General features: G+C 41.4%; 2 protein-coding genes and 1 long non-coding RNA gene across 7 annotated transcripts in view; 2 read left to right on the forward strand and 1 right to left on the reverse strand.

The window, feature by feature from the left end:
• Positions 1 to 3,019, forward strand: part of TMEM237 (transmembrane protein 237) — a 36,602-nt gene extending 33,583 nt beyond the window's left edge. For all 5 annotated transcript variants that reach the window (XM_072978786.2, XM_072978790.2, XM_078379827.1 and 2 more), the window contains 2 exons: positions 859 to 980; positions 1,598 to 3,019. In XM_072978786.2, the coding sequence (XP_072834887.2) occupies positions 859 to 980; positions 1,598 to 1,665 (190 nt within the window). In that variant the 3' untranslated portion in view covers positions 1,666 to 3,019. The remainder of the gene's footprint in view (positions 1 to 858; positions 981 to 1,597) is intronic.
• Positions 917 to 7,212, reverse strand: LOC144584224 (uncharacterized). The gene is made up of 3 exons (XR_013538345.1): positions 7,081 to 7,212; positions 3,409 to 3,504; positions 917 to 1,048 (listed from the first exon to the last, which is right to left on the reverse strand). It is a non-coding gene; the product is annotated as an uncharacterized LOC144584224 (long non-coding RNA).
• CATSPERT (catsper channel auxiliary subunit tau) lies at positions 6,814 to 26,047 on the forward strand. The gene is made up of 8 exons (XM_072978806.2): positions 6,814 to 7,248; positions 11,678 to 11,767; positions 13,247 to 13,298; positions 16,019 to 16,176; positions 16,868 to 16,990; positions 18,238 to 18,282; positions 24,146 to 24,214; positions 25,830 to 26,047. Exons 1-8 carry the CDS (start codon positions 6,940 to 6,942, stop codon positions 25,947 to 25,949), a joined length of 966 nt encoding a protein of 321 aa, XP_072834907.2. The 5' UTR covers positions 6,814 to 6,939; the 3' UTR covers positions 25,950 to 26,047.
• The last annotated feature ends 1,334 nt before the right edge of the window (positions 26,048 to 27,381 follow it).

Consider the following 27,381-nt stretch of genomic DNA (forward strand, 5'->3'; position numbering starts at 1 on the left):
AAATTTTCTTCCTATACTTTTTTCTTTCTTTTGGTTTATTTACTTTCTATTTTGTATTGAAACACTTAGGAAGCATAGTACTGTATTCCCATTTGGTCAGAAGAGTTTATACAGATACTGTACCCTTGTTTGCCCTCATATATATATATATAATACTGTTCTGGTTAGTACTATCCAAAAACCAAGTAACAGCTACATTTACCATGCAATTTTATATTAGAACCAGATTAATCCCTGTCCAGGACAACAGGTGATCCTAGCATCAGTATACCAGCTTATACCTGTCATGCAAGGGGTCATTGGACAGACTGTATCCCATTTGTTCCAGCAAAACTGGCAATAGCCTGTGATAACAGTGATCAGTCTGCCCCATAGTAAGGACTTTTAAAAGAACTTTGGTCAATAGAGCAAGATAGAGTATTGTTATCTTAAGAATGCCTTCATAAATTCCAAAGGATTGTGTTCTTATAAAGGCTTCAACAAGTTCAACTTAGTTGTGATCAAATCTGTACCAATCATTTCAAAAGCCTTGTGTAACATCAAAAGGGCCTGTAGCTGAGTACAGACATCCAGACCTTACCTTCCTCCAACTTGTCAACAATTGAAACCTACACTGTTCTTAGTGAAATCTGTGTTGGTGCATTATTTTATAAAATTTTAATTATATCTGTCATTAGGTTGATGGGTAGATGGCTGATGCCAAAATGTAGTGCTGAATGATCATTTTTATTTCTAGAACTTTAACTTGTGTTCTTGCTCAAAGGGCTCCTCACATATTGCAGCTGTTGTGTTCAGACACATGGAATTGTGACACTCTCTCGTGTTGGCCCTAATGAATTCTTTCAACGTTTTCCTCAGGACCTCAGGTGCAGAGGAGCAGGTTCTTCAGCCTTGGATCGTGATCAATCTTGTGATAGCTCTTCTTGCTGGAATCTCTTGGCTCTTTCTGTCCTTCCGGCCCCAGCTGGATCATAGTGAAGGTACAAGACAGGGAACCTGGATGGCAGTTCCCAAGCATATGCATGGTCCCACTGGCAAGTCACCTTTCCTGCACAAATGGGTTCAGATCAAGGGCATTACAAAGGGAAGGGGGACAGCAGGGGGAGCAGTGAGAATGAGAGCAAGATAGCTTGTGAGTTCAAAGGAAACTAAAAAGAACAATAATATCAAGGTAGCAAAGTGAAAAAGAGGAAGGAATTAGGAAGAAACTGGGTATAAGTGGATGAACAGCCACTTTTATTGCTGCATTTTCAATTATGTAATTGATAGATTGGGATTTTTTGTTTTAACTAAAATTCTGGTTTCATCTGTATTTTATTACTACTCAAGTGCAATTTTTTTTGGTAGAAAGGCAGGATAGAAATTTAATAATATTCTTATGACAAAAGGCACAGTAATGATTCCAGAGAAAGAAAAAGTAACAGCTGTTGGAAGAAGTTGTAAAGATTTATTTCATATGTTCTCAGTAAGAGATTTATTCTACTTTCAAAAGTCCTGGGAAATACAGAGTAATCTGCCCAGATGTAGTTATAGTCACAAATACCTTTATATTTCCAGTATATTTTAATAACTTATAATGCTCTTCCTTCACTTTTAGAACTGATGTTCAGTACTGAACTGGAAGAATTTCCACCATCAGATAAAGAAGCCAAAGGGTCTTCATAATATAGAGAATGTCTTCAAACTTATAATTTTGATGGCTTAGCACTACCTATTTGTACCTGTATTTAATACTTTTGTTTTTAAACCTATTTTTACATTATTGCTTATTTTGCAAAAATATTGTATCTGTCATTTTAAATATGCATTGTTAATGACAAAACTATGTAAAAGACTACAGTGGTGCCTCACATAGCGTTCTCTCCGTATAGCGACAAAATTGCTTTGTGATGGACTTTTTGCCATTGCAAAAGCGATCGCTTTGCGATGGTCCCTATGGGGGAAATTCGCTTTGCGATGATCGCAAGAAGCGATCATCGCAAAGCCCCCATCTTCGGCCAGCTGATCAGCAGTTTCAAAATGGCCACCGGGTAAACAAAATGGCCGCCCGCTGTTTTCAGGCACGGATACCTCGCTTTAGAGGCACCGAAAATGGCGGCGCTATGGAGGATCTTCGCTTAAAGGTGAGTTTTTAGATCATAGGAACGCATTAATCGCATTTTAATTTGTTTCTATGGGCTTTTTATTTTCGCTTAGCAATGTTATCACTTAGCAGCGATTTTTTCTGCACGGATTAACATCGCTAAGTGAGGCACCACTGTATTTTTAGTGATTCATTAGAAATTACCCCCAGGTGTATAGTTTGAATCCAAGCATCAATATATCAAAGGGAGGCAAATGGAAAAAGGAAAGTCAAAAGAAAAGGAGAGCATCCTTAATCTTTTGCATTTTGATAACTGATGTGCTATATTATTGAGTGCATATCAGTATTCAAATTACTACATCAATTTTAGTGCCAATGTGTCTTTAAATAATTAAATCAGGTTTTAAAAATAAACTTTAAATCATTTGAGTTTTACTAACATAAAAAACTCTTGTTGAAAATTTTGTGTACTATTTCAACACTGTGTTTCTTGGTCATGTCTTACTTGGGTACCTGTTGTTTACAGACAAATTTATACATTTGCTCAGAGAAGAGTCTAAATCTGTTTATGCTTCAGTCCTAAAAGTCATAATTTACAAGTACTGCAGATTTCAATGGAATGGAATGTTTTATATCATGATTTTATAAGCAAGTTAACTATTACTCCAATTTGTTGGAAGAGTTTCCCAAGGATGTTGCATTATCTTTGCAGTGTAGTTTATAAAAACCAAAAACTGGTTATGATTTTGTCAAAGAAGCTTCAGCAGAAGTGAAGTTTCCTTATGATACTTTTAAGCATTTAAACTATCAATGATTTTTGACACTGAAATTGGTTTTAAAAGTGATACTGTGAGTCTACCTCTTGTACAATAATGTGCAATTCGATTTTTTCTACAAATAAAAAATAATTTTGATAACTTGTATCATATTCGAAAAGTACAACTGAGCTGCTCTTAATTTTAAGATTTATTTAGGTTTTAAATTGTGTCTTTTCTTAACAGTAAGTTACATTCCCTCAGTTATGTGTTGACTATGTTAACCATGAACAACCAAAATTGACCTCTGTTTGGAGACCATGCTGAAAGGCACCTGAAGGGTTTGCAGTGCAACAGTACACAATTATTCTTTAGGCAGGTATAGAGAACACGGTGGAGGCTGATGCCAATTGTAGTTGTTGAGGCAACCAAAAGTTGTATTCATCTGGGGAACTATTCTATCCATGTTTTCCTAAAATTCATCTTGGCCAACCAGTGTGACTTACTTCTAAGTGGACAAGCATGACACGACGTTTTTAAAGTAAAAAATAAAAAATATATTTATCCTACCATGAGCCCCATGGCCAAAGGTCCCTGTTATATACATTGACAGCTGCTGAATAAAAATCCAATATAAATGGAAATCCCATTCTCACATGTACATACCTAGAGGCAAGAGAGAAGTGGTATTCAAGTAATTAAATGAGAAACAAACCAAAATCCTTCTCTCTAACTGTGGTCCTTCTACTTCACAAGAACTGGCCAATACCTGTCTCTGCACATGTAGGTCTCAGGCAGTTTAAAAATCACCCTTAAGCAATAATTTCCTCACTTGCTTCTGTTATTCTTGATCTGCAGGCAGGAAAGTGATCAGGGCAAGATGGGAGACTTCCGTTTTTGTTTCCTGCTCCTAGCAAAACTCACAGTCTGTCTGCACAGAGTGTTTGTTCAGCTTTTCTTCCCCTATGATACTGGTATTCAGTGAGTCAATTTTGATGTTTAAAGGTTTCCATTCAGATGTGACGATGCTGTCTTCTATACAGACGTGCTCCTGTAAGAATGTGGAATTTTAAGGAACACGAATTAAGCACTTCATTATATGTAAAAAATAAAACTGGGTGGATAGCTTTATTTTTTACATAGGTACAAGAAGCCTTAGGTTGGGAGTTCAATTCCCCACTGTGCCCCAAGTACAGCCAGCCTGTGTGGTAGCTTTGGGCAAGCTGCAGTCCCAGAATGCCCGCAGAAGGGAATAATAAACCTCTTCTGAGTACAGTGGCACCTCGATTTATGAACTTAATTGGTTCCGGAACTCCAGTTGTAACTCGAAATGGTTGTAAGTCAAAGCACCATTTCCCATAGGAATGCATTGAAATGCAATTAATCTGTTCTGGCCGAAGGGGAAAAATACACACACAAAAAAAACCCCACAGCACTGCAAGACGCACCGGAAACGCAATTAATCCGTTCCGGGTGAAGGGAAAAAAGAAAAGCAAACGAACCGTGCAAGACCCCTTGGAAATGCAAAAAAGCAAAGCAGAAAGCAAACAAACTGTGCAAGACCCATTGGGAAAGGGATTAATCCGTTCCAGCCAAAGGAAAAAAAAACAAAAACAAAAACAAACTGTGCAAGACCCTTTAGAAATGCAAAAACAAAGCAAAAAGCAAACAAACCCTGCAAGACCCATTGGAAATGGGGGGGAAAACACAAAAACAAGCAAATCCTGCAAGACCCATCACAGCATAGAAACATAATCCCACCACCCAGCCCAAAACCACACTGCAAAACCCACCCACAACAGCTTGTAAAACCCCAGGCCAGGGCCAGGAAGCTTATGTAGGAGTGCCATCGCTCCCGTCATGATCTAATGCAACTCAAACCTCCTCCCCCTCCTTCCCCACCTAGAAAAGAGAACAAGAAGGTGGATACAAAGGAGTTGGAGGAGATGAGAGGAAGAGAGGGTCAGAGACACCAAGGGGTGGATACCCGAGATCTGTTACAAGTGATGAAAGGGTTAAATGCTTCCGAACAAGCCAGCAGAAATTTGGCGGGAAAGGAGGGAGGTTGGATAGAAGCGGGGGCAGGGGATATAAGGGAGAAGCGGGACAAGATCCCGGGCGGGCGGTGGGGAGATGATATGGGTCCAGGATCCCTGGATAGGGACATGGGAACAAGTGAAGGTTCCCCATGAAGAGGTGGAGACGACAAGGACAACAGCCCCGTCCATCTTATTGGGGGGAGACTGAGGCAAAAGAGTGGAGGCGCCGCCTAAGAGAGGAGCGAGAGACCGTGGTGAGAGAAATAGAAGCCAAGAAAGCATGGCATCTCGCAGAGCTACAGAAGATGGGGGTCTTCCCAGACCGTGGCTGGCCAGTCCGAGAGAGGGTTCCCCATTCTGGGGCTGGAGCGGAGATGAGGAGACCCTACCACTACTAGGTCCTGAAGGCGATGATGGCAAAACTCCGGTCACAGAGAAGGTTTTATCTGGACCATGGAATTTTGATGATACCAATCCCTTTGTTAATAACGTTTGGACACCCTTGCAATCGAAGTTCAGAGAGCAAGAGACTTTAAATTCCGTTCCAAGAGATGTTACTGTTAATGTTGGACTGTTAATAAATGAAGACAATGTTGAAGAGTTAAAACCGTCTCATGCTTTATTGAGTGTGACTGAACCCCATAATACCGAACCTCCTCCGATCCCACACTCTCTAACCACTGGGGTGAAAGAGCTACAAAGAAGCAGTCTCTTTGCCTACCAATGGTTAGCAATTTGAATTCCCCGCCTTTTTCTGGTTGTAACTAGAAGCTCCAGCCGCAGAATTTTGCTTCATCTTGCGGCTGGAGCTGATCATAACTCAAAATGGTCGTATGTCAGGACGTTTGTAAGTCGAGGCACCACTACTTTCTACCTGGAAAACCCTGAAAAGGGTTGCCATAAGTCAGAATTGATTTGACTGCACATGATTATTATTAAAAGGAAAAGAACATTACGAGATCCTGTATTGATCAAATAGAAGTTGGTTCTTTCCTGTGTAAAATATCAGATATGGAAGCTGAGTGGTGTTTATGAGGGAGATCTGCAGAAATTAAATAGAACAAACATTAAGTTCTAGGGGAAAAAATGATCAATATAAAGATTACTGTCATCGGAACTAGATGCAATTCAGCCAGATCTTTCCAAACTCATTTTCCACGATCACCTCAAACAGGTTGCCAACACATATAATACACAGAGCTCAAACCATCTGTAGTCAGACCTGCTGGCTTAGAAAGCTTTAAAGTGGGATTCTGTCAACAGAAGTCCATGTGTAGCAGTTGCTTTTGGATATGTATGCTAAACTTGCAGGGCCAGTCATACATGCTGGAGGGTGGCAGCAGGATTTAGAAGGAGGCAGCTGTGTAAATACAGTCTGTTGCACCCCCTAGACTAGCCTGCTGCCTTCAAAGAAGATGCTATCAGAGCCTCAAATGTCTTTTTTTTTTAAAAAAAATCACCTGCCCGCTCAGTTAGTTTTTCTATAAAGAACTGGAGGTTTGGGGTGCCATTTTAACCTTTTGCCTCAGGCAGAAGTGGGGCGGGAGAGCCCCCTAAAGCGAACTTCCTAGCTGGAGAAACGCTCTGTTAGCGAATACTCCCTCGTCAAGGGGCGGAATAAAAAGACGTCGCCCTCCCCGCCGCCTTGTTTGTGAGCTTTCAAGCGGGGGTGCCTGAGGATCCCTTGCGCTCTTGGATCCTCCCCAAAGAGGGGGCGGCAATAAAATCGTATCCCGACGAGTGTTCATGACTTGACTTGCGGCCCCCGTATGGCTTGGCTGGGGGTCCAGGGAGAGGACCTCGATCCCCTTCCTTCCCTCCTCCGCCTGGGGATCCCGCCTTTGGCTCGCCCTCCTTCCCTCTCAGGCGGCGGCGAGGGAGCCAAATTGTGACGACGTCCGAGCGGGAAGGAGGGCAAGCCCGGTGTGGAGGGGGGGGCGGCGGCTGAGGTGGGGCCCGAGGCGGATGATGGGCAGCAGAGCGCAAGCCTCCTCCCTTGGCCTCGCCAGCCGCGCCCGTAACACCCAACCACGCCAACACCACCACCAGCGCCGCCGCTGCCATGCCGCGCCCCCCCGGACCCAAGGACTCCCTCGATCTGCCGCCGGGAGCCGCGCAGCCCCCTCGGAGAGACTCGGGCGAGGACAGCGGCGGCTCCTCCTCCTCCAGCACCTCCCACAACCCGAGCTCGACCAGCACCTACACCGACCAGACCGTCTCCGGGCAGGTCTCGGCCGAAGCCTCGGCCATCTCGCACTTCTCGCTCTCGGCGGTTCTCCAAGAGCTCCGCGGCAGCCAGAGCGGGCCCGCCCCGGCCGAGGCGGCGACCGCCGACAAGCTGAAAGGCGAGAGGGCTCGCACCCTCCTCAGGGTATACAGATACTGTACTGTACCGAGGGGAGGCCCCGCGGCTCCTCCCCTGGGTTTCCATGCCGGGGGGGTGGAAGAGCATGAGGGAACCACGGGAGGGGGGGCTGAGGCAATGGGCGAAAAGTGCCCCTGAGCACGGGCAGAGTGCCCTCCGTTGTCAGTGCCCAGAGGGGAAGCCCTGTCAGTGTGTTGCAGCAGAAGCCACAGGTCGGAGAGGCACCTTGAAAGACTGAGAACGTTTATTGTGGCGTAATAAATTGTGGCAGTCTTTTCACAAGCGGTTCCACAAAACTGGTGGTGGCTTTATCTAGCAATTATCATGTATCCGAGAGAGAGAGAAAAAAAGAGAAAGGATTCCAGTTCAGTATATGGGTGTTTCCAGACACTCTTACCCTTGCTATCCCCCCTTTAAAAAAAAATAAGAAAATAAGCTCTGTTTCATTCTCCGTTTGACAGCTATCATTGTATCTACCCAGATGTATGGGTATTTGTGTCTTCTGTAAGGGGCAGATCAGTGTCTGTTCCACCTCTGGATTTTGCACACAGTGTTCTACACCAGTTGTGCTAATTTCATTCTGGATTATTTTATTCCAGGAAATGAATAAATTATCCACACACAGATGAGTTGTATCAAAGAGTTACATGGAGAGTCTCCCTCTCCTATGTGTGTAATACAGTATTTGTATCCTGCCTTAGGAGCTTTGAGGAGGTGTACCTGGCTGTTTTTCACACGTTATTCTCACAACAGCCCTGTGATGCACATCCCACTGAGACAGAAAATGATTACCACAAGGCTGTTTGAGTGAATTTCATGGTTTAGTGAGGACTAGAACTGGCATCTTCTGAGTCCCAAGTGAGCTCTCTAACCACCATGCCACAAAGGTTATTGTGACTCAATACACATCAAACCCTTTCCTCATTTTTTTTTTTTTTTGAAATTTCAGTTGCCAACCTGGGTGCCCAGGTTTCAACAGTGTCCAGGAGTGCCTTTGCAGTTAAAACTAGTGTGCCATTTGCACCTATTTCTTGAGAGGTCTGATCTGGCCATGGTGACACATGCCCTAGTAACATCTCGACTGGATTACTGCAGTGCACTCTCCATGGGGCTGCCTTTGGAAAGTGTCTGGAAACTCCAGAGGGTCCAAAATGCAGCAGCCAGGTTGCTAACTGGAGCTCATTACAGGGAACATATAACTCCGCTGTTACTGCAGCTCCACTAGCTGCTGATCTGTTCCTTGTTCCTGGACACAATTCAAAGTGATGATTCTAACCCATAAAGCCCTAAATGGCTTGGGTTCCAAGCTATCTAAAAACCAGTTCCCTCTATGAGCCTGCCTGGGCATTAAGAAAATAAGGAGGTCTTTCAGTCCCACCACCCTCACATGTGCACTTGGTGGGGACACAGAAGAGGTCCTTCTTTGTGGCTGCTCCCAGACTCTGGAACTCCATCCCACAAGATGCCAGGCTGGCCCCATCATAGCTGTCCTTCCACTGCAAGCAGGCAAAGACCTTTCTCTTCAGGCAGGCTTTTCCTTAATGACTGGTGGTCTGAAAGGATTTTTTAATGGACTGTTGTGCTCTGTTATTTTTAATGTGTTTTAGTATTGATTTTACTTACCATTTAAAATATAGTACTTGTTTAATTTTAAAATATTTGTATACTGTACTTACTGTTTTAGCTTGTAAATATTGTCTTTTTAATGATGTAAGCTGCCTTTGGTCCTTTTTAAAGAGAAAGGTGGAATAAAAATATCTTAAATAAATAAACGTGTTCAACCAAATGACAATTTCAGTTGCCAAATTACTTTTTTTGGGGGGGGGGGTGCCTCATTTTGTTTACTCTTGGCCATTGAAAACTCTGAGAAGATTGTTGTGAGACCCCCAGTGTAACTTCCAGATCAAATAGTGTTGTTCTGATTAAGATGAAATCAGACTCTTGGATTGTGCCATAAGCAAGAATAAGCCAGTGGTCAGAAGTAGCAGATGTTGAGGGGGCATGGTAGCAACAGCAGCTGTCCCCAGTAATTATCGGTACCCCTGTGCCCTGCTCCCAAACTTTCCATCTGTTGGGGAGTGGGCTTTCATTTGCCATAATGTTTCTCCTGGGATCCTGAACTAGTTTGCTGTTTCAGGTGCTGTTGAAGCCTGTTAAATGCCAGTCCAGTTGACTGCTTCACGAGGAACAGAGATGGGGTGACATCTTGTCCTTGGGGAGTGAGATCATTTGAGCTGGTCCTGATTCAAACTCGGACCTGTGCTCCACTTCAGGAGGCAGACTTGATTAATATCCACTGTATCTTCCTCTCCATAGTTTTAGTGAAAGGCAACAAAAGGCCTTTGAGATATATATGTACCTAAAATGAGGGCGCTTTTCCCCATCACAAAGTGAAGCTCCATTGTGATGAAATTCCATTTCGCCTTTATGTGCAGGGGTTGTGAGCCCGAATGATGGATGCAGCCCAATTCCCCTCTCTTCCCATTCAGCCAATGCAGTTTAAAAGGCAACTAGTGTTAAGTGGAAACAGAATTTCCACAGCCCAACATTCTAACTTGTTGCAGAGAAGGCTTGGCTTTCTCTGAGCTAGAATGCTGGCTTCTATTATGAGGTAACCTTCCTTCCCCAATTTCCAGATATTTCTCCTAATCCCTGTCTTGGTTAACATGTATGCTAAATTTCAATGTATCAGGTGGCCCAGAAGTATCATAAACTCATTTCTAGAATGAAATTTAAAATTTATCCTGTTTCAGACTCTCACTGAGCCCAACCACTGCTTCAAGCTATTTTTAGCCAGTTTTTGATTCCTTGCTAATATATGGATCATCATTATTATCTTAGTATTGAAGAGTAGGAAGGGATCCTATGGATCATCAAGTTCATCCCCTGACAAGGAAGCACAGTGTGGAATTGAACTCCCAACCTCTGGCTCATTTAGATTTGTCTGACACTCTCTTTTTCCCATTTAAGAAGTCAGAGCTGATGGTATATTGTTTTAGCTTGGAAGACTTATATCTCATGGTCCATGCTCTTCTTTAGCACTCTTTAGCTACCTTTGTTTTGCAGACCTTGGATTCACTGTGATAATGTTTGCATACCAAGAGTTACAAGATTCTGGCTATGAGCTTGTATTCACATTAAGACTTACAGAAACAACCACTAGTTCACTCATAGTAGATCCTACATTTTATGGGATCCTCAGGGAGACTCACCAGGTGAAGGATTCTCTGTATTTTGCCTTGAGGAGATCTAGATCTCTTCCTCCTCCTCCATTAAATGACTCATGGAAGGAGCTTTTGTTCTCTTTCTTCATCACCAGATGGCTTACAGTAGCTTTTGTCAACCCACCTGTCAAGTTAATATGACTGACTCTCCCTTTGGCAATCACTGCTATATATTTTTGGCAATATACAGTATTGCAGATTTTATTTAGCTGAAGTGTATCACATCCCAAATCCTTCATACTCCATAAACCCAAGCAATGTAAGTTGCATAGCACCTGGATAAAATATTCAGAACTGAGTTAGTTAAAATAATTTGTTATCCTTGTTTTAACAATAATGGAGCCAACATGAAAAATGCCTTTTTCCAAATATTGATTGAAATCTTGATGTAGAGATGTAGTTGCACTGCAGTAGACCATTGAATCAGTGGGGATTGGGTGTGTCAATTCCTCTCTAAATTCCATTGATTCAAATGGATTTACTCTAGTTGTGACTTACAATGCTAAAGTCACAACAACAGGTTGATTTGAAAAATTACAGAGGAATTGATTCACCCAATCTCCACTGATTCAATAGGCCTACTCTAGTACAACCTACTATGTTAAAGAGTAAGATTTCAACCACTGTATTGGCTGAAACAAATCTGCCTCTAGCAGTAGTAGCATGGTATGGGATACCCAATATGGTGTAGTGGATAGAGTGACGGACCAAGACTCAGGAGGCCTGCACTTGAATCTCTACTTAGCTATGGAAGCTCACTCAGTGTGTGTGTGTGTACACTTGGTAAAAACACACCTTAAATATCTCATTTAACTTGAAAGCCCTATTAGGGTCATTATAAGTTAGTTCTGACTGGACGGCACAGAACACCATTTACCCCTGGCAAAGGGAAGATCTCATACAAAAAGTGGTCATTCTTCTGTTGAGGAGCCAAGTCAGGCCCTTTTAAGATTCAAGTTTGACTCTGTGATCTCTTTAACACATAGAGTAAGCCATGACACTTTCAGCACATGCTTTCTCATTCATGTAGAATGTTGAATTGATAGACATTTGAACCAATCTTGTCAATCAGTTTCTGTGTTTACTGTTCTTTCATGCTATTGGTGTTTGTTTTGTTTTGTTTTTAATTCAGCAGTGGTTGTTTTAAATTGCAATACTTTAAGTTTATTTCAATTTGTAGTTCATTGCAGAATCTCTTTTCCCTTTTATAGATGTTGCTGAGAAATCCAAAAACTTCTGAAGAGTCAGCACCACCTAGTGCAGTCACTGATATCCATAATTTAATTCCTTGCGGTGATGTGGTATGTAGATGAAGTATGTTTGTAATATCATTTTTCAGTACCAGAAGGTATTTTACTTATAGTTACATTCGCAGTGTAGGACTGCAAATAACATTTTAATGGCTAATGGTGAAGAACGTATTTATCCTTGGGATATTTCATCTTAATCTCTCGTTTTGGAGCCTACTAACTTCTTACAATTCTAAAGGAATTGCATCAGGTCTTGTTATAAGCAATCCTTATTGAAAGTGGAGGCTGGTGACTCATGTCACCGGGTTGGTGAATCTGAACATTACAGGAGTTATCCAAGGCTGAACCATACCCTTAAACTGAACCATACCCTTAAAGCTATGTCGGGTACTTTGAAAGCCCCCTTTGAAGTTCAGAATGAACTCCAGAGCAGACTCACTGCCTCTACTGATATCGGACCCAGTAGCTTCAGTTCCATATTTAAATTAGTTCATTGTCTGTTGTCAAGTAAATCCCAACTTGTGGAGATGCGTTTAATGATGTTCTAGGTATGAAGTATTCGTAATTGGTTTAGCATTCTCTCCTTCTGTGAGGTGCCCTGGTACTGTGCAGCTTGCCCAAGGCTACACAGGTTGACTCACCTCCCAGGAGGCACAGTGGGGAATCAAACTCCCAACCTTTGGCTCTGCAACCAGGTACCTGAGGGTGCAACTAGACTAATAAAAATGCAGAAATTGCTCTGGGATTTGGACAGGCTGACTCACTATTTTTCATTAACATATGATGCAAAAGGAAATGTGAATCAGTCTTGATCTCCCCTCAATTGTTCGTAGTTTTTGCCTCCACTGCTGGGGCTTCTGCTTTTTTTAAAAATGGATCCATTCGCATCAGTTCATGCAGTGTCATTGCTTATACAGAATAGCTGCTGCTCTGACACACACTTATAGGAATATAAAGCAAAGCTTCTCTTCATTGGAAATACTTTTTTTCTTTTTTTTTAAACAGCTTAGGAGTGAGAAGCGAGGCATGTCTCCATCAGCAATTGTTGTTTAGTCGTTTAGTCATGTCCGACTCTTCTGATGGGTCTTGCACACTTGATTGCTTTTATTTTCTTTTTTCCCCTTCAGCCAGAAGGGATTAATTGTGTTTCCAATGAGTCTTGCTGTTATTTATTTATTTACTTATTGTTATTTTTTTCTTCGGCCGGAACGGATTAATTGCATTTCAATGGGAAATGGTGCTTCAACTTATGACCATTTCAAGTTATGACCATCTTACAGAACCAATTAAGTTCATAAGTCGGGGAACCACTGTAAACTGCTGTACCTGTCTTAAGTAAACCAATAGCCTTTATTCATGAAGGGTGTAATTATTTAATTTTGAAGAATAATTAAGTGGAGAATTCTAGGATTTTGTGGTGTCATTTAACATTTTCACATGGTTACAATGTTATTTTAATAGGTCATGGCTATAATGTGACATTGTCATACAATCAATATATTTTTAATTTGACATTTCTTATTCTAACAGGCTGGTTTGCTGGCAGTTAATGTGAAGCAGTGCAAAGATTTCACCCCCAAATGTATCCTTTAATTCTAGTTTTTGAATCATACTGACCATATTCCAGAATTCAATCACCTGGCAACTACATGGGCCATTTACCCCACCCCCCTGCTTTGTAAAATATTAGGCATAGATGAATTTAAATTAAAACCTGGAAACTACCTGATATAAAACTCAATGCAGGGAAGCTGACTGTGAAATTGTCTCTTTTTAGTGGAGAATTGCCTTTTCTTTTCTTTTCTTTTTCTTTTTTTCATTTCTTGTTCCTCGGTAGCAGGATAGTTTAAAACGGCTATGATTGGGTTGGCATGCTATTTGCCCAATAGGGAAAACATACAGCACACACACATAGAGTGTGATGGTGCTGCATTTGCAATTTAAAAAAAAAACACATGAAAATCATAATCATTGATCTCCTATCTGTGCAACTACACAGTGGTGAAAATATACTTGGATCCCCTTGGGATCTGCAGTTTATCAAATCAGGTTTCTGCAAGTAAATTGCTGTAGCCGTCGAGGCATCAGACTATTGGCAGGAATCAGCATGGGCAGAGAGTTGTCTTTGTATGGAAGAAACTGCCTTAGACGAAGTACTCATTGTCAATTTTTCACCTTTTTAAAAAAATGTTATTCCTGATTTGACCTAGCCAAAGCCTTTTTAAAAACAAACACTCGGTATGCATGTAACAGATGATCAATTAAGGTGAACTAGCCTGGCAGGGGCTCCTTAGCCTTTGAGTCAGGTAGTCACAGTGGACAGAAAATGGGCAAGAGTAATGCCAAACAAGTTTTAAATTCTCCCACCCCCCCGAGGATCGGTTTGGGTTCATCCAAAGCAGAGAATGCGAACTTTCCCAAACCAACACATTTTGGGGCAATTCAGTGGACTTGCTGGTTTGTTGCTTCCCTCCCAAAGTCTGCCCCCATTCTTTTCCTATTGCCCCTATTGCCTCCCTACCTTGTCCTGCCACTGCAGCCACTACTACCACCACCATCTTGAGAGGCAGCCGGCTCCCACAGGCCAACTGCCTGTTCACATGGCCTGCCTCTCAGCTGAGAGGCAGACCCAAGCACACAGCCAGCCAGTCAGCTGCAAAAAAAGCATCAATATATATATATTTATTTAAACCTGTTGTTGTTGTTGTTGTTGTTGTTGTTGTTGTTGTTGTTGTTGTTGTTGTTGTTGTTGTTGTTGCTGTTGCTGTTGTTGTTTGGCAGCTGGCCTGTCAACCAACCAGATGGCATCTGCGCATGTCCCTGCCTCTTAGCTGAGAGGCAGGGTCATGCACAGAGGCAGCCTGTTTGTTTGTTTGGCAGCATGATCTTGGTTTTACAACCACTTTCCCAGCTTCTCAGTTGCATTTTAGTGTTTATTTCAACTGAATTTAAATTGCTTAGTAATTTTACATTGTTTTTATGCTTTTATATTAGTTCAGAATTGTTTTATATGATGAAACTGTCCATCAAAGTGTGCTTCCTGTCTTCCTTCCATGCTAAATGGAGACTGTGATTAGGCATCAGGGAGGGATGTGGTGGCGCTGTGGGTTAAACCACAGAAGCCTCTGTGCTGCAAGGTCAGAAGACCAAGCAGTCGTAAGATCAAATCCACGTGACGGCGTGAGCTCCCGTTGCTTGTCCCAGCTCCTGCCAACCTAGCAGTTCGAAAGCATGTAAAAATGTGAGTAGATAAATAGGGACCACCTTGGTGGGAAGGTAACGGTGTTCCGTGCCTAGTCGCGCTGGCCACGTGACCACGGAGGATTGTCTGCAGACAAACACTAGCTCTATGGCTTCGAAACGGGGATGATCACCATGCCCTAGAGTCGGACACGACTGGACAAATTGTCAAGGGGAATCTTTACCCTTACCTAGGCATCAGGGAATCACAGCACTGAAACAGCCCTTAACCATTTAGATAAGTAATAGGAAATAACAAAAATTTGCCATACTACAAGAAATAAGCAGTCTGATTGAAAACGTCCTCATTCAATTAAGCCAACTAAAGAAAAACATTTTAAACCCAAACAAAAATGGTAAGCAATATAAAATAACTAAATAAATTAAATCAAAGTGGAATAGGCATTAAAACACTGCCAAAAAGTTAGGAAAGTGACTGAGAAGCTAGACCACTGAATTTCAATGGCAGATCATCCCAATAATTTTTGAATGGCTTTGTTTAAAGAAATATTTCTGGAAATTTGGGGTGGAGGGCACAAATATGGCTAGCAAGTCATATTACTACAATAGTCCCGTTCTTTCCCTTTCCTCATGCTTTACATGGGCTCTCTGCATTGTTGAATTTATTTTTGAAGTTCTCACATACATTTACTAAACCACATGTACATTTGCCTCCCCACCCATGCCCAGCAATAAAGCAGAGTTCAATATTAGGGATGTCTCCTAGGGAGAACCAAAAGCAGGAAAGCCAGGAGAGCAGATCTGATTGAATCCAGCCTTGTGTTGTTTGAACATTTTTAAGCGAGTGAAGAGACGATCAAAGGCCCTCCACAGCATGGAAGGAGGCTGCAGCAAGTAATCAGTTTATAAGGATTATTTTTCTCCAGGAAGTCTACAGAAGTGATTTTCAGGGATCTGGCTTTTGCAGTGCAGATGACAATGTTCATAAGCCATTGTATCTTTAAGAATAAACCATGCTCACCTACGCCTATTTGTTGCTGTGCTTTTGCCTGTTTAGACAAGCACTTTTAGACAAGCTTCCTTGACATAAGGCTTTGACAGTTGTTGTCAAACGTGACACTTACTTGCTGGTCCGTATTAGCATAGACAAAATCATGAAATGCACAAATCCCCAGATTTACAGAGCCGGTGCCAGTGTAAAGAACAACAAAAAGATCAATGCAGTTAATTTTGGAGACATGAAATATTTTTCTGTAAAGGTATGTGGTTCTCTAATATGGATTTTAAGACTCTTACCTGTTTGAAAATGTCAGTAATTATTTGCTGGGTTGCCACGAGATCACAGATGTAAAAAGAATTGGTGGATTATCAATGTCTTTGTCCACACGTACATCCAAATATACATGTACTCATGTAACAATAGACCTATCGGTATTTGGGTCTTTTGTAGAAGCAGGATTTATACGTGGAAGGTGATGCAGTGTGCTTGAGTAAAGTAATTAAATTAGCTCACCGACAAAATTAAGAATAAACCATACTTCTTTTGTTTTACCATAAATTTTATGAAAAAGGACAACAGTTCTCCAGCACTAGATCAGTTCCCTAGAACTGAACTAGCAGGTTGCCCTAATGACCATGAGTTGGTGAATTAATTATCCGAATAAGACAGGGAAGATGGTATGGAAATCTTGTAGTTCAGGGAGACCTACAAGAAACAGGATGACTTAAAAGCTTGACTGGTGTGTGGCAGTCTGTATGAAGGGCAAAATGAATATATTTATGGCTGTGTTAGAAGAAAGAGGATTTATCTTGCTTCAGGCTTTATAGAATGAAAAGATGGAGGCAACTTTTTTTCTGGTGGAGGCTGTAGTAAATATATTACAAGTCTTGAATTTACTTCTCCAGGAATATGTTTGTCCTCCCCTCCCCGACGCCCCCCCTCCTTTCTAGGTTCCAATGCAGAGAAGTGATCCTAGGAATAGAATTACTTTAGAATTGGTGGGCTTTGAAGGACCGAAAGACTTTCCAAGACTGTTTGGAAATGTGTCTGTGCACCTTTATGAAGTCATTCAGGTTGGTATGATGGACAGAGAACTTCTGAAATTGGGGGTTTCAAGTATATGCAAAATTGTACTTCCCTTTGTAAAAATATTAATAAGTAGCATTTTACAGAATAACAGCAGGCAAAGTGCTTAGAGATTTCCCCTAACGCTTCTTAGTACTGTATATCTCTCAAGCATGCTGCTACCATGTAAAATGTGGTGTCCTTATGGTGCCAAAATGGGTACATAAATCTTTCATTCACAATCTATGGCTCTTTCAGAGCATATCTGGCTAACCAGCGTTAGGAGCAGAAAGCTATGCTAAGTGATCTCTGCTGTGATTTAGCAAGATACCCTATTCAGATTGTTTATGGTTTTACATATAGTATTTACTAGGCTTCTGGAAGCCTCCAAACCTTTAAAGCTGGATTTTATATTGTCCGAAATGGAAGATCCAGCTCAGTGCTGGATTACAAGAGATTTTTTTAAAAAAAAACCACTTTGTATCCTCTTCTGTCTCCCCCTCGGGGGGGGGGGGGAATGTGAGGAAGCTTTTAATTTCTTATTCAGGTTGGATCCTGAAGCAGATGAAGCAAAGTGACAGCTAAGCCTTCTGCTTTGATTCAGCCCCAGTGATCACACATGCTGGAATTAAAACAAAACAGAGCAACCTTACCTGTACTAAGCAAACTTACAAAGTAGCCCCTGCCAGGGACCCCAAAAAGTGTGGGTAAGCATGGATAAAGGATGCGTTGTTTCATGATGGCTGATATACGTCATGGAATTGCCAGAAAAAGGAGTGAACCAGCCTATTCCCAAAGTGGACCAAACTGTGGGACGAAGTGCTGTCTGATCTCACCCTTAGTATCATGAGGAGCAGGCTTAAATGACATTATGTTTCCCAAACCTTTTATATTTTCTTTGGAATGTTAATTGGATCATTGAGTGAAAGATTTGTTTTATTGCTCAGTTTTTAAAAAATTAATAAACATACATTACACTACACAATTCTCTTCCCATTCAAGAATTCCCCTTCTCCTTCCAAAACTGTAACATTTCTTGCAATAGTGCACTTCCTTTTCCATTTATTAATATGTAATCAATAAAGTTTCCTCAAATTTCTGCAACAAGTATGTCTTTTTAGTAATCCTTTCTTTTCTTTAATATTACTGTGCATGTTAACTTATCATTGACAACTTTATTGCTTAGCCTTAAGCAGTGAACAATACTCTGAGCAGTGGAAAAGCCTCTAAATGTTTGTATTTTGCTCCCATCCAGAAGCAGACCTTCACCGAAGTATTTGCTATGAGAATTAGAAATATGGTAAGAAATCTTCTTTTTAAGCAGTCAAATGAAAAAAATGTGTATTTCAGGACAACTAAATAATCTGTTTGAATTGCCATCACATATATTTCACCTGAACCACAAATCTGCAGTTGAGAATTTATATACTTTTGTTGTGATGGGTGAAAAGGAAAAAGTATGTATATCTGAACTATTGTTTATAGGTCTGAATTACAGAGCAATACAGTTTTATTGAAAACAGGAGCTGCAAAGAGGATGTCCTATGTGAACCTGTCCACACTGAGCATTTATTCAACGTCCCTTGCACCCATGACACTGGTACTGTGGCCCCAGGATCTACACAATCCATCACTAAAACTACTGTCATCAGAGTCAGAGTGGTACAAAAAGCCTTGCTTCCTGGAGCTTTGTGGTTTATTTTTGTTTTGATTAGTTCTGATTTGCTCCATTATATGATCTGCTCATGTAGACTCTAGTATACTACATTGTTCTATGCTGATCCGCGTACTTTGAAGATGTGTGTCATTTGATAATATTTTCTTACAGGTGTTTTCTTTCTTTCTTTCTTTCTTTCTTTCTTTCTTTCTTTCTTTCTTTCTTTCTTTCTTTCTTTCTTTCTTTCTTTCTTTCTTTCTTTCTGCTGGTCAGTGTTTGCCACTCCATGCCCTTTTAGCACGAGAAAGAAAGGTAAAGACATCAGAGGACAATCTCTGTTGGGAGTAAGTCAACAGGGAGAAATTCTAGGTGGGTACAGATAGGCAGGATTGGGACAATCTAGTGTATCCCAGCACACGTTGTAGATAATTGGTAATTTTCTTTTGTTTTTGATAGCAGAGTACCAGGTACAAACAACAGCTGTGCAGAGAAAGCATAAGAGAATAGCTCAGGTGTCAGAGTTGCCCCCCTTCACAATCACTGGCATTTTGTATGTTAAAAATTACTCTGGAAGCATTTGAAGTAGAAAAAAAAGGGAAAGGTATATTTGCTTGCATTTGTGATCTGCAGTTACAAACAGAAAAATGAAAGGGAGGTTGCAGTCTGCACATGCAGGAGAAAACTGTCTCCATGACCACATGGTCGAAAGGCAGAGAAAGCAAACCAATGAAGCAGGACAAACAGGTGGGGATAGAAAGTGAGGGCTTGCCTCAAAGGCCAGAGACGCTGAAAAAGAACTCTGCTAATTGCTTAGTAACAAAAGCTTCGCTTATGAAAGCTCCCTCCCACTAATCGCATGCAAAGTTGTTATTATCCCAACAGCTCACGCAGCCACAAATTCCCTCCTCGTGTGGATATAAATACTAAGATAGTCTATTAAAATCTGCAATGAAAAAAATACCAAAATGAATCAGAACAAATCAGTGATTTAAGTATGTGGCTGCAGAGCCAGAAATTAGGAGTTCGATTCCCCCGCTGTGCCTTTTTGACAGGGGCTGGACTTGATGACTCAGAGGGTCCCTTTCAGCTCTGCTGGAACCCCAAGAATGATTGAGGACAACACCTCTTTGTGAGTGAACCCATTGTTTCAGTCCAGCATAATTAGGGTGCAACCAGATAACTGAATTATCACAGCCCGGATCAGTATGTTGTTGTTTAGTCATTAAGTCGTGTCCGACTCTTCGTGACCCCATGGACCAGAGCACGCCAGGCCCTCCTGCCTTCCACTGCTTCCCGGAGTTGGGTCAAATTCATGTTGGTAGCTTTGATGACACTGTCCAACCATCTCGTCCTCTGACGTCCCCTTCTCCTCTTGCCGTCACACTTTCCTAACATCAAGGTCTTTTCCAGGGAGTCTTCTCTTCCCATGAGATGGCCAAAGTATTAGAGCCTCAGCTTCAGGATCTGTCCTTCCAGTGAGCACTCGGGGTTGATTTCCTTCAGAATGGATAGGTTTGTTCTCTTTGCAGTCCAGGGGACTCTCAAGAGTCTCCTCCAGCACCACAATTCAAGAGCATCAATTCTTCGGCAGTCAGCCCTCTTTATGGTCCAGCTCTCACTACCATACATCACTACAGGAAAAACCATAGCTTTGACTATTCAGACTTTTGTTGGCAAGGTGATGTCTCTGCTTTCTAAGGTGCTGATGAGGTTTGTCATCGCTTTCCGTCCAAGAAGCAGGTGTCTTTTAATTTCGTGGCTGCTGTCACCATCTGCAGTGATCATGGAGCCCAAGAAAATAAAATCTGTCACGGCCTTTCCCCTTCTATTTCCCAGGAGGTGATGGGGCCAGTGGCCATGATCTTAGGTTTTTTGATGTTGAGTTTCAGACCGTTTTTTGCACTCTCCTCTTTCACCCTCATTACAAGGTTCCTTAATTCCTCCTCACTTTCTGCCATCAGAGTGGTATCATCTGCATATCTGAGGCTGTTGATATTTCTTCCAGCAATCTTAATTCCAGTTTAGGATTCCTCCAGTCTGGGCTTTTGCATGATGTATTCTGCATATAAGTTAAATAAGCAGGGGGACAATATGCAGCCTTGTCGTGCTCCTTTCCCAATTTTGAACCAATCAGTTGTTCCATATCCAGTTCTAACTGTTGCTTCCTGTCCCACATATAGATTTCTCAGGAGATAGATAAGGTGGTCAGGCACTCCCATTTCTTTAAGGACTTGCCATAGTTTCCTGTGGTCCACACAGTCAAAGGCTTTTGCGTAGTCTATAAAGCAGAAGTGGATGCTTTTCTGGAACTCTCTGGCTTTCTCCATAATCCAGTGCATGTTAGCAATTTGGTCTCTAGTTCCTCTGTCTCTCCGAAATCCAGCTTGTACTTCTGGGAGTTCTCAGTCCACATACTGCTGAAGCCTACTTTGTAGAATTTTGAGCTTAACCTTGCTAGCGTGTGAAATGAGTGCAATTGTACGGTAGTTGGAGCATTCTTTGGCACTGCCCTTCTTTGGGATTGGGATGTAGACTGATCTTTTCCAATTCTCTGGCCACTGCTGAATTTTCCAAACTTGCTGGCATATTGAGTGTAGCACCTTAGCAGCAGCATCATTTAAGATTTTAAATAGTTCCACTGGAATGCCATCACCTCCACTGGCCTTGTTGTTAGCCAAGCTTTCTAAGGACCACTTGACTTCACTCTCCAGGATGTCTGGCTCAAGGTCAGCAACCACACTATCTGGGTTGTCCGGGATATCCAAATCTTCATAGTATAATTCCTCTCTGTATTCTTGCCACCTCCTTGATGTCTTTTGCTTCTGTTAAGTCCCTACCATTTTTGTACTTTGTCATATTCATCTTTACACAAAAGGTTCCTTTAATATCTCCAATTTTCTTGAACAGATCTCTGGTTTTTCCCTTTTTTATTTTCCACTATTTCTTTGCACTGTTTATTTAAGAAGGCCCTCTCGTCTCTCCTTGCTATTCTTTGGAAGTCCGCATTCAATTTTCTGTAACTTGCCCTATCTCCCTTGCATTTTGTTTGCCTTCTCTTCTCTGCTCATTGGACAGCCACTTTGCTTTCTTGCATTTCCTTTTCTTTGGGATGCTTTTTGGTTCCTGCCTCCTGTACAATGTTAGGAGCTTCTATCCAAAGTTCTTCAGGCACTCTCTCCACCAAATAGAGTTCCTTAAATCTATTTTTCACTTCCACTGTGTAGTCATAAGGGATTTGGTTTAGATTATACCTGATTAACCCAGTGGTTTTCCTACTCTCTTCAGTTTAAGTTTGAATTTTGCTGTGAGAAGCTGGTGATCAGAGCCACAATCAGCTCCAGGTCTTGTTTTTGCTGATTGTATAGAGCTTCACTATCTTTGGCTGCAGAGAATATAATCAGTTTGATTTCGGTATTGTCGATCTGGTGATGTCCATGTGTAGAGTTGCCTCTTGTGTTGTTGGAGAAGAGTGTTTGTGATGACCAGCTTTTTCTCTTGACAAAACTCTATTAGCCTTTGCCCTGCTTCGTTTTGAACTCCAAGGCCAAACTTACCTGTTGTTTCTTTTATCTGACTCCCTACTTTAGCATTCCAATCCCCTAGAATGAGAAGAACATCTTTCTTTGGTGTCAGTTCTAGAAGGTGTTGTAATTCTTCATGGAATTGGTCAATTTCAGCCTCTTCAGCATTGGTGGTTGGTGCATAAACTTGGGTTACTGTGATGTTGAAAGGTCTGCCTTGGATTCGTATTGAAATCATTCTATCAGTCTAGATGTTTACTAAACAGGGTTGCTTTGACGGTGCAGTATGTCATTTGGGGTCATCCTTGCATCCACATGCAAAAATCAATTACACTACGATTCAAGTGAGCCTATTTAGCATTATCTCGACAGATCTTCTTTCCCTTTGAAGGGAAAGAGGGCTTTCCATTTCTCAAGATCGTAAAATGGCTTAGGCAAAGCATGGACAAGAGAAGAGTGGGATATTTGTTGTTATTTTTTCCTTTCCCTTTAAACATAAGGGAACAAAACCAAAAGGAATACAGAAATAAGGAAGATTGTCCTGTTCTCTTTGTGCTTTACTTAAGCCACATGAAGATCTTGAGAAACAGGAAGCTTTATTTCCACTTGCCTGGGATGGGCGAGGGAGAGTAAGCTTTCTATTTCTTTCTAATTGTTGCTAATCAACACAGCACATTCAAAGCACCACAGATGTGTTAGCAACAATGAGCAAGAACTGCAAAACTTCATTTCCCTTCATTGCCAGAGGCGAGCAGAAAGGAAGCTTTCCATTTCTCAAGATCATTAAGTAGCTTCAGCAAAGGGACAGCCAGCTAGCCACTTTGGTTTGATACCAAACTAAACCAAAACAAAACAAATGATTCTGCCCACACACAAAAAAACAACAGTAGACCAAAATGGGTACCCAAAAAGGTACAAATAGGCATAGATCAGAGTGGGTTGTTTCATGATGGCACATATACAGTACATCATGTGGTTGCCAAGATAAGAAGCAAACCAGGCTGTCCTCAACCTGAACCAAACTGTGGGACACATGCCTGTCTCATCACTCCCTTAGTTTCATTCCTAAGGGAGTGAACTCCTTCAGTATCATTTTATCTGAAGAAGTACCATTGAGTAGATAAGCAGTTTCCTGCTCAACTGGAGCCTGGACTTAGAATTGAACACTTTGAAGTTTATTGCTGATATTAAACATCTATGTCTCATTTCCTAGCATGTCGTGTTCATGATCTGCAAAGACACAAGCACTATAAGAATCTGTGAGCCGAGATATTGAAAAACAAGGGCTGTTTTCTTACTGGTTTTGCTACCTTTGTTTTTAAAGAGACAGATAGCTCAATCTTTTTGCTGCGGATTTTAAAATCATTTTGTGGCACATTTTTGCTAGTTTTGATTATTTGCTGTCTGTGGGGTGGACTGCAGAGCAGCTCTTCAAAAATGTTTGCGTTCAGTTCCTATGGGATTATTTGCATAAATGCATACGACTGGATCATGGCATTTACTTTAAAGAATGCAGGCTAAGCTAGATATACATTTGCATCAAAAAGAGCTCTTCCACTAATGGCAAGTATCTTCTACTCACAGAAGGAATATTTTGGTCTAAGTGGAAGAGCTCTTAGTCAATCTAGTCATCATATTTCAAGACAATGCCCCTGATGTATTGTGACACAAGTCTAGCATTAGTGCATTTTCTTCTGCTGCGCAGTGTTCTTTCTGTGGTTCCAGTGCACAGGATGAAGGAGCTACCTAATTTTTTTTCTAGCCACTTCTCCTTGGTAAGTAACTTCTCTTACTTTTGTGCATAAGATCTCACCAGTATCTATGGAAATGTTAAATTCTGTGCTCATTGTATCTCCTAAACACAAGGGGGAAATGATTTTTCCCTCCTGACTCAGAACACTTGTACTTACCTGCTGTAAACATCGTTCAAAATTTAATGTACATTATATATTTTGTTACTAAAAATGTGATCTTTATACTTTCAGGTTTTCTGCACAGCAGAGGTGGAATTTATGTTCTGCTACGGATGTTTTGGATATGGCTATTCCCATCAGGTCACTTTTTCTTCTCAACAAAAGTAGTTTATTTGAATCTGAATCATGAGGTTGAAAGACTCCCGAAAGTAATAAAATCCAGTACTTAAAAAAAAAAAAAAACAATTCCCAGCCTGCAGGCTCCCTCATAGAAGGTTGATTGCTGTGTTTTACAAGGAGAGTCGGGGGGGGGGGGGGGGGACATAATCCAGCTTAATAAAGATTTCTGCATATAAAATGGTTATAGCCAATTCACTTCTGCCTTCAAATCAGAAAATGTAGTGTGAGAACACTATGACTGTGCAACTACACTGGGAAAAATATGGGATTACTACTAGAAGAGGATTTGGTCTGCAGAATCCAGACTTTTGTCAATCCCTTGGACTAAATGGACAAATTCCAGGCTCCAGGCGTTTTCCCACTTGGCTCCAAAGCTGTGGAATTCTCTCGCTCAGCGCCTTTGTAGGGGACCAGGGTTAGACAAGGTCTGTTCCACTTGGAGCCGTAGGTGTTGGGTGTAGGGGACAGGTCAGTGACCAGTGTTTTTTATTTGAATTTAGCTAGTTTTTAGCAGTTGGTCAATTCTTTTTGATCATTGCTAATTTGGAGGAGTTTTATTTTAATGTACAAGTTCGTACATATACATAATATTAAGGTTGTGGTTGAATGTGTTACATGTTTGTACATTATTGATTTTCTTGTAATGCACTCTGATGTAGAGTGTTGTTGTTATGTTCTTAAAAGACTATTTCTAGCAGTCACTTTGATCAATGTTTTTTGTATGTCAGTGTCCTGTCCAAAGTAATGCCTCAATATTGTTGAGGATAACAATGCTTTAGCTTTACACCTCCACCTGGCGACTTGCAGTTTCTTGCAATTAGCATTCAGCAGGGCTTACTCCGAGTTATATGTATTTAGAATTGCACCTAACATTGATCAGAAACCTTATTGCAATTTTAGGTTCACCAGCCTTTCCTATTGAGATAAAACCCCTTGACTAACTCATGACATTATTTTCTCCACAATAACTCCTAGAATCCAATAGGAGTTGTACTTAATAATTGTAAGCGTTTAGTTTTGTTGAATCCTCCTATAATTATGATGATGACGATGATGATGATATCATACTTAGGGATATGTCTTATGACATCTTACAGAGCCAAATGGGTAGCCATTGGTAACAAAAACCATAACGGACTAAGAAAAGGCTGCCCTTCCTCAGATGCATAACATATTATCTTCAATCGATGCAGAAAGAAAAGAAGGGGAAGTATTACAAAATGAGGCAAGACGCCATGGCCCGGACAGGCATGCACCTGACTGCCCTGCATAGGATCACTTTGCAGGAAGCAATCTTCTAGGTGCTGGGGAATTGCTTCTGCCCGGCCCCCAAAACCAGTAGCCCTGAAGTTGGACCAGAAAATCTCATCCTGGGCACAGATCAGGGTCAGACTGGGGTGCACTTCCCTGTTTGTTGTGGGATCACCAGGAAATACATTGCACTGGATGGCTCCACAAGCCATCCGAAATGTGTGATCTGGGATAGAGACATGAGGTGGGGAGAGGCATTGTGTGGTACATTATTCTGATAATCAGATGGTGCATCATGATTTATTTCACTGATTTGCTTTTGCAGCTGAAACTGCCAGGTGCAGATCCCGCCAAGGCTGTAGCATACTCCATGTTTCTGAGGGTTCCCCCACCGGAAAACAGAAAAGATCTGTCAAGGCAAATATTTTTCATATCTAACAGATAACTGAGGGAATTATGCAACTGAATCTCATTCTGTTATATCGTACATACATGCATGTTTTCATTTCAGATCTATTGAAAGTCTTACTCAGAACTTTTTGTGTTAAATCATTTCTAATTGGAGTTATCAACAATTAGATATTCCTATGTGCCTAGGAGAGAGTTCTCCATGTCAAAATAAGTCCAAAATAGCAATGAAGATGAATATTGCCATCCCGATTCCTCATACTGTATGTACCTCCCTATCCACCTCCTACACTTGAAACACTCTCAGGAGCATAAGATTTCTACCTTTCTTTGTGGATGTGAAATCCTTTGACGGTTATACAAGCATTATATAAATGCAAATTATGCTGATTATTAAATGAAAACATGTGAGAATTGTGTTGTTTTTAAGTAAAAGAATACATCCCAGCCCAAGGGTGTCCTCCTTGTTATTCAGTTCACAGGCTGGGGAAACCATTTCAGATTCTTTTGGATGTGGAAAGTCTCTAGGATATTTGCCTTTCTAAAAAGCAATGTGGTCATTAGTTGGGTGGAGTGTGAGGACAGAATTCTTTATAGTTGGGTCGGCAAGCATTGCAATGTCCTGTTCTTTCTTCTTTTGCAGGAACGTCATCAAGCCTCAGCGCATGGATTACCCTGCATTCTTATCTCCAGATCTAAATGTCACAGTTGGGAAGGTTGAACTAGACGCCCCTACAGAAAATTCGGAGCAGTACCAAAGTCTTCAGAAGGCTTTGAAACAGCCACCACGAGAGAGGCAAGAATCAGAGAAACACGAGTGTTGTTATTCTCTCTCTTCTTCATGTGGCTCATGAGCTTTTGTCAGTGAAGGGGGAGAGAGCCTTCCCAGTACTTTTGAGGGAAACTCCATATTTTCTTTGCTAGTCTGTAGCAGAGGGTTTATACGGGAGTCACAGTTTAACAACGTCTGGAAGACCATGAATTGCCACCCATGGTCAATAGAAACTGACCTGATTCAATATTAGGCCTCTTAATCTAGTTGTTATAAGTGTTGCCTCAGTAAATGGTCCATAGAACTGTGACAGATAGTTGTATCACTGTACTGAATGACTTGTTCACTTTGTCCTTATGTGTCATCAAGTCATTCCTGACATATGGCAGCCCTGAGAGGGTTTTCAAGGTATGTGAGATGTTCAAGGAGTGATTTACTGGTGCCGTCCTGTAGTGGCTCTGCATGACTTAACGGGTATTTGAACCCAGGTCTCCTGAGTCTTAGTCCAACACTCTGTCCATTACGGCACACTGAGTTTGTTGTTGACTTTATGCAGTTTCCTTCCCATGGCTCTAAATGTTTGCTTTTTGGACAGGGAACAAATTGAGAAGTTGAACTTTCAATAATTTATCAAAACAAGAGCAAGAAGGAATCAGCAAATAAAAATATAGCAGCCAGATTTTAAAAAAAACACGAC

The sequence above is a fragment of the Pogona vitticeps genome, chromosome 1 (genome assembly GCF_051106095.1).
Source record: "Pogona vitticeps strain Pit_001003342236 chromosome 1, PviZW2.1, whole genome shotgun sequence".
NCBI classification, from domain to species: Eukaryota; Metazoa; Chordata; class Lepidosauria; order Squamata; family Agamidae; genus Pogona; species Pogona vitticeps.

What these genes read in the sequence shown, in the direction of transcription:
- CATSPERT (XM_072978806.2), top strand. Translation starts at nt 6,940, where the DNA reads ATGCCGCGCCCCCCCGGACCCAAGGACTCCCTCGATCTGCCGCCGGGA. An exon ending in TAATTCCTTGCGGTGATGTG is followed by an intron (nt 11,768 to 13,246) that starts GTATGTAGATGA and finishes TTATTCTAACAG; the next exon opens with GCTGGTTTGCTGGCAGTTAA. An exon ending in CTATGAGAATTAGAAATATG is followed by an intron (nt 18,283 to 24,145) that starts GTAAGAAATCTT and finishes TTATACTTTCAG; the next exon opens with GTTTTCTGCACAGCAGAGGT.